This window comes from Microtus ochrogaster, assembly GCF_000317375.1.
Source record: "Microtus ochrogaster isolate Prairie Vole_2 chromosome 14 unlocalized genomic scaffold, MicOch1.0 chr14_random_1, whole genome shotgun sequence".
Taxonomy (NCBI): Eukaryota; Metazoa; Chordata; class Mammalia; order Rodentia; family Cricetidae; genus Microtus; species Microtus ochrogaster.
Window position 1 is genome coordinate 31,163,779 of NW_004949096.1, and position 10,992 is coordinate 31,174,770.

The 10,992-nt window shown below is 44.5% G+C and overlaps 2 protein-coding genes across 2 annotated transcripts in view; both read left to right on the forward strand.

The window, feature by feature from the left end:
- The first annotated feature begins 28 nt into the window (after window positions 1–28).
- LOC101983836 (spermatogenesis-associated protein 5-like protein 1) lies at window positions 29–5,097 on the forward strand. The gene is made up of 4 exons (XM_005364380.3): window positions 29–415; window positions 1,798–1,928; window positions 2,909–3,034; window positions 3,877–5,097. The coding sequence occupies exons 2-4, from the start codon at window positions 1,827–1,829 to the stop codon at window positions 4,039–4,041; spliced, it is 393 nt and encodes a 130-aa protein (XP_005364437.1). The 5' UTR covers window positions 29–415; window positions 1,798–1,826; the 3' UTR covers window positions 4,042–5,097.
- A 4,124-nt stretch (window positions 5,098–9,221) lies between these two features.
- C14H15orf48 (chromosome 14 C15orf48 homolog) overlaps window positions 9,222–10,992 on the forward strand; it is a 3,023-nt gene continuing 1,252 nt past the window's right edge. The window contains exons 1-4 of the mRNA XM_005364381.3: window positions 9,222–9,311; window positions 9,426–9,487; window positions 9,658–9,743; window positions 10,589–10,649. Coding sequence (XP_005364438.1) covers window positions 9,452–9,487; window positions 9,658–9,743; window positions 10,589–10,649 — 183 coding nt within the window. The 5' untranslated portion in view covers window positions 9,222–9,311; window positions 9,426–9,451. The remainder of the gene's footprint in view (window positions 9,312–9,425; window positions 9,488–9,657; window positions 9,744–10,588; window positions 10,650–10,992) is intronic.

The window sequence follows — 10,992 nt, forward strand, 5'->3', positions numbered from 1 at the left end:
TGAAATCCTGTTTTAAAAGAAAAGAGCATTATCACTTCCATGTTAAATATCTTTAAATAAGACAACTTTTAATGACTATCTATCACTGACTTTTTTATTTACTAATTTCCCAGGTCTTAAGCACTTAGAGTCTTCATTTTTCTGTTTTAATGTTTGCAGATAGCAAAGTGAAAATAGTCACCGGATGGCGTGTGACGTTATGTTTTTTTTCCCCTCACTAAGGTATTTCGACAAGCAAGAGCCAATACTCCAGCGCTTGTGTTTTTGGATGAAATTGACTCAGTCTTGGGGTCTCGCTCAGTCGGCACCTTGGGATGTGATGCTCGGGAGCGAGTTCTTTCAGTTCTGCTGAATGAGCTCGATGGTGTGGGAGTTAGGACGGTAGAGAGAAGAGGGAGTAAATCAGACCACCAGGGTAAATACCAGGAGCTGGGGCTCTTCTTTAGCCAGGGTGCACCATAATCCCAGGCCAGAATTAGGTAGCATTCCCACACGACTGCATTTCCTAGGCTGGATCCATCTTCTGGAGGGTTATAGGATGTCATTGACTTCTCAGGGCTTTTATACAACTGATAAAAATTGTGATTTGGGCAGAATAAGTGAAAAGTCTTATAATTATCTTAGATGTGAGTTTTATTTTCTAAAGAATGAGAAATATCTCTTACTTAATGGAGAAGGAATTTATTCTCATGAATATGAGAATATATCCTGAGAAGGACTTACCCTCCTTCAATTACAAAACAAACTAGTACTTGAGTCACTTCAGTAGTTGAAAGCTAGTGAAGTTAGTGAGTCCTCTGCCTCTGTGAGCCTCTGCTTCAAACAGAGTGGTTTCTTGTCCTGAGTGGGTAATACCTGATTTATTATAATCATATTCCTGTTTTTTTCCCATTTTTAAGTTATTCCACAGAAGGAGCATCTTAACCACTCAGTAGGAATAAAACACGCTATAATTAGAAGGGGCCCACGATAACCTGATCTCATGATGCAGGGGTTTCCATTAACATGCTGGGAAACTTGCTGCTTTGAGGGGTAAACACTGGAGAACTGTTTGGATTATCCAGCTCAATGAATGATTTTGGTTTTAGGCCTTGTCGTGTCTTGCTTTGAACTGTTTCTTCTCTCGGGCTTGGGACTGTATGTAGGTCAGTGCCTGACCAAACCCTGAGTGCTATCCCAGCACTATGCAAAACCAGGGGTGCTGGTTCAGGTGTGCTGGTTCGTGCTGGGAAACCCAGCACTTGGGAGGTGTGAGTGGGGGAGCAGAAGTTTAAGATCCCTTTTGTTGGGTAGAGAGTTTGGGGGTAGCCAGGGGTCCATGCAATCCCACTTCAAACAGAAGCACATGTTGCTTCTCATCCAGGGTTTGCATAGCTGCAGCTCAGGTAGACCATTTCTGCCCCTGGAAAAAAAGATGAAATTTCCATCTTTGGGGACACGGAAAGCTAGACCTTCCAGAACTGTCATGGCCCCCGTTAGTCACGCAGTCTGCCTTTGTAAGCGGTCTGTTTATAGTTGTCGTCCATCAGGGGCCTGAGTGGATTTGGGCACCAGGCAGGTGTCCTTCCGTCAGTTCTCACACAGAGAAACACCTGTCAGGACTACTGTCCTTTCAGACACACAGGTAGCTCTTCAATTAAGGAGTTGTTTGTGGGTACCAAGAAGGTGTCTGGAATGGCGAGGAGAGGTTGTCCTTGTTGAAACTGCACTTTGTCATGAGTGACTTACTTGAAAGCGTTTTCATGAGTAGCAGTTTGTTGACATGACTCTGTGTTAAATTAATATGCTTTTCCTCAGAATACCAAGAGATTCTTCATCGGAATGTCATGATCGTTGTGGCAACCAATAGGCCTGACGTCTTAGATGAGGCCTTGCTGCGGCCTGGAAGACTGGATAAGATGATCTATGTCCCCCCTCCTGATCAGGAGGTAACGGCTGTTTCCTCTGCACTCAGCAGCGCACCCGTGTCTGCCTGAGTTCCAGATGGGCGCGGTCCAGCCTCGTGCTCTCTCTGATTGGTGCCTGTCCGTGCCTTCAGGGAAGCATGCCTGGAAGTGACTCGGTGTCTCAGCAGTGCCAAGGGCACTGGGTGCTGTTGTGTACTGGGATGGAGGAGGCGCTGAAGGCTCTGGCAGTGTTTGGGGCTGCAGGGACTGTAGTGCGTTCAGTCAGGAAATCCTTCACTTCAGATGCACAGAGCAACCCGCAGATGGTGAAGGGCTCCAAGAATTAATTTTTCCTTCCTTGGGCTTTTATCAAGTTTTAAAGAGATTTTTTTTTTAAAAGTAATGTCTGATGTTTCTAAATGTATCTGATAATTCATGTGTTTGTTTCTAAGACTGTTTTGATAGTGGTATTTGTTCCCATAAGAAGAAATGGTTATGATTGGCTACTTCAAGCATAATTAAGAAACTGCTTTTCACCATTACTGTGTGGGCCATTGATGACTCAATCTCTCTCTTTCAGAAGCAAGAATGATTTTAATTGATTATGAACCCCCACACACACATTACACACACCACACAAATATACTACACATAGACACCACACACACAAATATATACATTATCCACATACACCACACATACACAAATACACACCACACACAAATATATACACTGCACACACCATACCACACACAAATACATATACTGCACATATACACCACACACACAAATATATACATTATACGCATACACCACACATACACAAATACACAACACACACAAATATATACACTGCACATACCACACACAAATACACACACTGCACATATACACCACACACACACACACACACACACACACTTTGTAATACGATAAAAAATTTGAACTTAAAATGGTTAATGTATCTGTGTTGAACCTGAATGTTAAGGATTGTAAACATTTTGTCTTTGGTTTTGTTCCAGGGCAGGCTTTCTATTTTAAAAGTCTGTACAAGCAACATGCCGATAGGACCTGATGTTTCCTTAGAAAAGCTAGCGGCAGAAACGGGTTTTTTCTCTGGAGCCGATCTTAGAAACCTCTGCAAAGAGGTAAGTTTGAAGTTTGTGCTGTTTTGTTTTGAGGCAGAGGAGTCACTGTAGGTTTTTTTCCTCTGTAAACTTTACTAACTATAAAATTCAGAAGAACACATACATCTTAAGTATATAGTAGTGAGTAATTGTGAAGTGACCAGACTTTTAGAATCTTCCTAGGCCCCTTCCTACCCTCTGTCCCCTGTTGCTCCACAAAGATCACCTCACTGCCCACTTCTACACTGGAGACCCAACACTGCCCCCTCCTGCCCTAAGTCGCCTCATAGCTTTTGAACTTTGAGTTTCTACACTCTGCCATGAAGTTTGTCATTACATCTTCCATACATGTACATGGCTTCAAGGAGACTTGCTGAGCCATAAAACATGTCACCTTTTCTTTTATGAGCAGTGCTGTGTAAACTTTCCTATGTTCAGGTTAAGGTACCTCTCATCTTAAACTATATGTGGACTCAGAGTATATGTTATTCTGCAGTTTGCCCATTTACAGCTAGATTTTTAATATACAAAAAACTGTGGTCAGCCAGGCTGTGGTGGTGCACGTCTTTAATCCCAGCAGAAGCAGGCGAATCTCTCTGAGTTTGAGGTCACTGTGATCTACAAGAGCTAGTTCCAGGACAGGCCCCAAAGCTACAGAGAAACCCTGTCTCGAAAAACCAAAACCAAAACAAAACTGTGCTGTAGGGTGGATTTTTAGGCACCTTAACTTCTAGCTTAATGTTTGTGATGGCATTGAACTCCTCTGACGTGAGGCCAAAGGTTTACTGCCAGACTGCAGTGTTGATGGTATTGTTAGTTTTGAAGCAAATTAACTGTTCTCTCTTGCTTGTCTCTGTCATCAGGCTGCCTTGTTTGCTCTGCAAGAGAATGGACTGGAAGCAACCTCAGTGAAACAAGAGCACTTCAGGGAATCGCTTAGGACTGTGAAGCCGTCCTTGAGTCGGGAAAGCTTGACAGTGTATGAAAACTTATTTAAGAAAGGACTTTCTGCCTTGGAAGATAATTAAATTTTTATTTTATTCAGTTTTTCACTTTCTTATGGTTTGCAACTTCACACTTTCCAGAGAGAGAGAGAGAGAGAGAGAGAGAGAGAGAGAGAGAGAGAGAGAGAGAAACTTGCCCTGATAAACACCATCTTACTTCTAGAAAGTATATTAAAACACTAATAAAAAGTGTGTGTGTGATTTTGTTAGGATAGTTATATTTGGTTGCTTTTTGTGGCTCTGACGTGATGTCACGTTTACAGGAAAGTTGTGGGACTAGAACAGAGGACTTCAGCGTTCTCCAGCCCAGATTCTTCCGTTTAGCATTTCGTCATTGTTCTCTGTCCTTCCTCCACACACACAGTTTTCTGAACAGTTGGCGACTGGGATACAGTCATACATCGCTCTACTTGGGGAGGACACTAAGAAGCGTGTCATTAGGCGGTTCTGTCCCGAATGCCATAGAGTAACGCAGTGACAGCGACCACACTGCCAGGGAAAGCCTTGGGAGGTCACTGTCATACATCCCTGTCTCTTAAACACTGTCTGACTCCTCCTCGGTTCTAGCTAGTGTTTAGTGTGTGCGTCTTACAAATAACATTGTCTCATACTGCAGTTCTCTCACCAAGCTCAGGAAATTAAACATCAACACAGTATTTTAATGTATCCAGTGAGTTCCTCTCTCTGTCCCTGTGATGGCCTACGTAATCATCACGTAATCATCTTTTTCTGTCAGAGGATCTAGTCTGGGGTTACACCTTGACTTTAGCTATCATGAGTCTTCCATCTTTTACTTGGAAACAGTTCTCGGTCTTTCCTGGCCTACGTCTTTGGAAACAGACCAGTTTTTGGTAGACCGGTCAGCTCCAGCACGTCTGCACTTCTTTGGATGTACGTTTTGTGTCACTGTGGTTGTTCTTCGTCCTCTCCGCTGGAGGCACAGTGCGCTCCGTGTTGTTGGTGATGTTCATCCTGTCCCCCCCATTGTGTGGTTTCTCCTTTGTAGTCTTAACTCCCCCACTTTGTAATTGTAATTGGAGGCCGTAGTTTGGTCTGTATGTTTTTATTTTTATAGAAGCAATTAAGGATTAAAAACCCTTTGATATATAACCTTCCTGTTCATGTTTTTTTTTTTTTAACTTCTGAAGTAATGATACACTCAGTTTTTTACTGCTGTTCTCACTAAGCAATGTGTAGGGAGCACCTTACCTTAGGTGCTAAGTGCCTGTCACTGAAATGCCCAGGAAAAGGCAGAGTCTGACCAGGACATCCTGTGACTGACTCAGTTTCCACAATCAGAAGATTGCTCTGGACAACTTCCAAGACTGTTTTAAAAAATTGGTTTTTACTTAGACTTTATGGTTTACTAAGCTGGTTGTGTTCTTACCGCCTTTCTCCACCTCTTCCTTCTCATGGTCTACTCTGTTAGCCCAGATACTCCCCCTTGGTGGAATGTTATTTTAAAATGTGTCGCATTTTTTATGCCGTGGAACGTGTTTAATGATGCAAAGATGTGTTGCATTCTTTATGTTGCATTTGTTTAACGGTGAAGCTGTGTTTCTTTACCTGTCTAACACCTGATTGGTCTAGTAAAGATCTGAATGGCCAGTAGCAAGGCAGGAGAAAGGATAGGTGGGGCTGGCAGACAGAATGAATAGAAGGAGAAAAAGAAGGATCAGGAAGCAAGAAGAGGAGAGGAAGACACCAGGGGCCAGCCACTCGGCTACAACTACAGCCAGATGTTGCGATGTAAAGAAAGGCCTACAGAAAAAAGCTAATAGCCCAGTGGCAAAAGACAGACAGGATACTTTTAGTTAAGAAAAGCTGACCAGAAACAAGCCAAGCTAAGACCGGGCACTTGTAAAGTAAGAATAAGCCTCCATGTGTGATTTATTTGTGAAGTGGGTGGTGCCCCCCCCCAGAGGAGCAAAGAGTAAAACAACCAACTACAGTGTTCATTTCACTTTCACACCAAAATCTTTGTGGAAGGTGAACACTTGGCCTGGAAAGCTTGTCAGTAAGTTGGCAGTGTTTATTTCCCGCTGTACTGAGCTCAGACTGCCCTAGAGCCTTAGTTGTTGGCCCTAGCATGAAGAACACCTGGAACTCCCAGTATCAGCACCCACATGACAGCTCACAACTGTCTGTTACTCCTGTTCGAGGGGGTGTGACACCCTCACACAGACATGCAGGCAAAACACCGATGTATATAAAATACAAATTATTTAAAAAAAATTTTGAAGCTAGGGGGTTTGCTGCTTAAGTTTACATTCCATGGGCGAGAGCCCAACAACCATGACTGGATGTGTAAGTCAGTTTGTCCTCGCTACAGAAGGCTCTAAGAGTGTCTAGCATTGGGAGCTGGGGAGACAAAGCCTCCTCAAAGAATTATCAAGGACATAGTGTCCTGATGGGAACTCGGGGGCCTGCCCAAGTTTGAAATGTGAAGGGTGGTAGCCATACCTGCTTCTCATCCTGGTCTCCCCGGCAGCAGTGGCCTGGCACCCCACCTGACTGCCAGTGTTCAGTGTTTGTGAAGTGGGAAATCTTATTAAGGAAAGTGTATGAAGAACCGGGTGGTGGAAAATTCTAGATGGTTCTGCCCACAGCACTCAGAAAAAAAAAGACCAAAAGATACGAATTGTTAGCATATACCTATTTTTGTAATAATATTTATTGAGCAGATAGTTTAATATTTAAATTGCTGCATTTACCTTAGTAAGTGAGATTGGTGGTTAAATACAAACTACCTTGAATTGCTGTAATTCTTTGAACCCAAGAAAAACAAAACAACCCTACCCCTGCGTCTTTCAGAATTCAGCGTACCTGGGCATTCATGCAAAAGGTCAAAAGTGTGGCTTCCTGGATCTGTCATTGCTACAAGTAGACATGAGTGTATTTTAAAGGTTGTATGAGCACATTCTATGTGTAGATACACATTTCAGTCCCTTTAACATTTTATCCTAAAAACTTGGAAACAAAAAATAGAACCATGTAGCGACTTCACTGAATGATCGGTACTATGGTGAATTTGCTAGCTATTGTGACCAGAGCAGTTACGAACATGGATGGGCACGTGTCTCTGTGGTAGGAAATAGACTCTTTTGGAAAGATGCCCGGAAGTGTACTGGAAAGAGCTGTGTAGGTTGCAGGGGTGGGCGGGGGAGTGGGGGAGTCATCAATGGCCTTGCCCAGCTGAAAACTACAGTAGTATGTAGACCAATGTATGAGGCCAGCCTGGGCTATGCTGTAGCCATGGGTGCAGCAGTGGCATAGATGCTACAGGGTTAACCAACCATTAAAAAGTTTGGATTGAAGAAATTCGGATTGGATTTAAGATCCACTCCACAGAAGGAAACCCACGTCTGTTACTGTAACTCTGCCCGAGAGCCTGTAATTGGGGAGTCCAGAGGCCCTAGGGATGAACCTACTATGATTCCTATGTTTGGTAGACATAGCATCACTGCCCTTTAAATCCGTCTCTCTCCTGGTAAATGGGTGCAGCTCCCAGACACAGGAGAGTTTTTATTGTGCAGTGGACACTATTAGGGCAGGAACCCAGAACTGATTAAAATGCAGAGGCCAAGTTGTCAGTTGAGTACCAAATGGGACATCTCTGTCATACTCGCTCAAGGTTCAGTGATCATCATGGCGGAGGGGTGTGTGTGTGTGTGTGTGTAAGAACCAAGGATGTGGGGGACTGCAACTAAACTGTCTTCTGGACATGACAGGACCACCACACTTGAGCTCATGGTGGCTGGGTGCCTCTGTAGGTCAAACTAATCAGTAGTTTGTTACGGGGGTGGGGAAAAAGTTCATGACACCCTCCCTTTAACTGAGGAGCTATAGACAGTCGATGGTTTTTCCAAGAGAATCAGTTTTTTTTTTTAAGGATTTGGCCCCCAGCAGGGGCCCCCAGAGTATATGGGAAGCACAAACTGGACTCAGTTATTTCAAACAAACAAGCACAAGACCCCACGAAGTTGGGAGGGTAGGGAGGTAGGGATGGATCCAGGAGGAACTGGAGGAGGAGTGGAGGTGAATATGCTCAAAATACCTTGAGTAAAATTCTCAAAATCCAAATTTAAAAGATGTTCTCTTTTTGCTCAGTTGCACACATCTGTGATTCCAACACTCACCTGGCTGAGTGGGAGGATCTTAAGTTTGAGACCCACCTGGGCTAGGCTGTAGTAAGACAGCTGTTCCCAACCCCTGTGCACCACCCCTCCTACCAAAGGTTTTCTTTACTGCAGAAGGATTTTGTACTGGAAATTTAACCCAAGCCACAAAATTATCCAATTTTTTGATATTGTGGCATAATGTCATCATCTGTAAATGTATTGGGTTATCTTGCAACTCCGGGGCTACAGTCTGGACAGTCCAGTACATCCTGAGCGAGGGGTTCCCACTGACACAACTTCACCATCAGTGTGAACTTTAAAGTACCAAGTTTGTTTTGATTTAGGGTGCACTTATTAGTGCTGGTGTTGGGAGACGGACTTCCCTTCCGATTCCATCTCTATCACTCACTAGCTGCATGCGTTGACCGTCTCTGCATCTAATAGCCCCCCCCCCCACACACACACCCTGCCCCGCTCTGCCCCGGTCCAGGAATTATTTACAAAGCAAACTGCCATCCCAAGTTTCTGAGCTGGGGGAAACCCAAAGATGAAGCCAACAGTTCGAGTCCACAGCAGAATAGGACACCTGGAATCTTCTGCAGTTGAATTTTGTTTTTTTCCCCTTAACCCTGACTTTTTCGGGGGGAGGGGACAGGCATCGGGACTCCGTTGGAGTTTATATGAACTTTACAATTTACTTTTTAGCAATCTCCGTGTGCGACATGTCACGTTTTAGAACTTTTATGTGGTTGAATTTGGTCCAGTTTACTCCGCCCTGAACCTAGCATAGCATCCTTTGCTGGTACTCCGGGAGAAGGTTGCAGTCAGCTCTGGAGCCCCTGCCCTCCCTTACCCCTCCCTCAGTCCCTCCTTTCTAGAAGGGCTGGGTGCCTTTCACCAAGGCTTTGGCCATCACACGGGAATCTCCCAGACTTTTGGAGGTGCAGGACCGACAGAAAGCGATGGGGACCATAGAAGGGGACCGCGGGTAAGGACCGCGGTCAGCAGCCGCGCTGCGCGACCGTCCTGCAGGGGGCGCGCGTGAGCTGTCTCAGTGCGCGTCCGTCGGACCGGTCCCCGCGTGACCAGAACGCGGCCCTTCCCGAGCGGTTGACTGCATATAAGGCCTGCTCTCTGCTGGGCGTTAACATCTCCCGGCCACAGCCGCCCCAGGTGCGTCTCCTTCTGGAAAGTTCCCGGGCCTTCTGCGTCTGTTGGACGGCTTGGTTCCCCCGGCCCCAGGGGAGGATGTTTTTGACCAGTATCTCGGATTTTTCCTTCTTCTAGATTTGGAATTCTACACTAAAGTCATCATGGGCATCTTCCAGAGATTGTCGAAAAATAAGGAAGTAAGTTTTTAAAGCAACCGGTAAATCTTGACTTCTGAGTGTTTTTTCTCTCTCTCTCTCTCTCTCTCTAGAGAAGAAATAAAAGATGGTGAAGATTTTGAATTTTTATACTATTTTGTTATATTTCAGAGGTTTCATACTGAATCTATCCCCCACCTGTTCTGTCTTAGCTCATTCCTTTGGCGTTTATCATAACCTTGGCGGCCACTGGAGCTTCATCTTTCGCTATGTATGCTTTGAAAAAAACCGACGTGGTGTAAGTACTAATGCCTCCCGTGTAGGGATGTCTGCTTTTCTTCCACCTGCAGATTCTGAAACACATGCCGTCAGTGTCTGGGTTTTTTCCTACTAATCAGAACACCAAAGTGTGGGCTGAAAAAGAATTCTGGTGTTAGAGAGGCTGACAGACGGTGACATTTGTTTCTTACATCTGAACCCTCGACTCTCCTGTAGCGAAGTAAAATTTGATTTCTTTTTAAGTTTAAGTGTTGAAATTGAAATACTTAAAAAAAAACATTTAGGGGGTACATATCATCCAGCACAATTGCTTTAGGTTTCACAATGTCAATGAGAAAGTTCTCTCCTACTGTGGTAGAATTGAAACGTCCAGCTATCTGCAATGAACCCTATTCTCAGTTTTGGGTAAAGGAAAGTACTAGCTAGGTTCTGTCTCCTGGGATGCAAGGAAGAGATATTTCTGAGACTGGCTACAGCTGGTCCAAGGTTCAGAGAGGACGGGCGCTCTAACAACAGGCCGAGAAGGTGGTGCCCGGAGCCAGCGCCTGCACAGTTCAGCTTAGCCCCCATCCCTGCTAGCATCTCGGCCCTTGCTTGTCCGTTCACCTCCATGACTACCTGTTTGAGGGCGCCGTCCCCAATCCCGCCCGATAAAGCAAATAGACCTCTTACCTGCACTACAGAGTAAGGGCTCCTTAAAGCTAGAAGCAAACCCTGAGTTTTCAGTGGACACGTCTTTCACTTCAGCGGCTACAGTTCCTGTGTGGAGACCGAATCAGTCCCTGGATGTTTTATACACCCAATCTCTCTCGGGTTTGTATAAACACATTTACCTTCATTTAACGAATCTTCTTTTATTTTTAGTATTGATCGGAAAAGAAACCCAGAACCTTGGGAAATGGTGGATCCTACTCAACCCCAAAAGGTATTGCTGAAGTTACAAGGTGTGACTGACATTCAGCTAGGCATGTCCCTTGCACCGACAGTGGACATCTGGTGTCATTTTGGAAACCGTGGTCTAGAGACCTAGCTCAGGTCGTTGTTCTATTCTGTACAGACACGGCAGACAGTTTGGCTTCTCTGAATCTGTGAAATGATAGTGATGATAAAACTTGCCCTCAGAGCTTAAAGAATCTAAATACAGAGACTTTTAGCATAGTGCCCAGCCCATATTTAGCCACTCAAATATAAATCTTTATCAGTTTTGAAATATATTACCTTGTTTCCCTATTACTTACCTAAAATTAATATAAGGTGGGATAAACAAT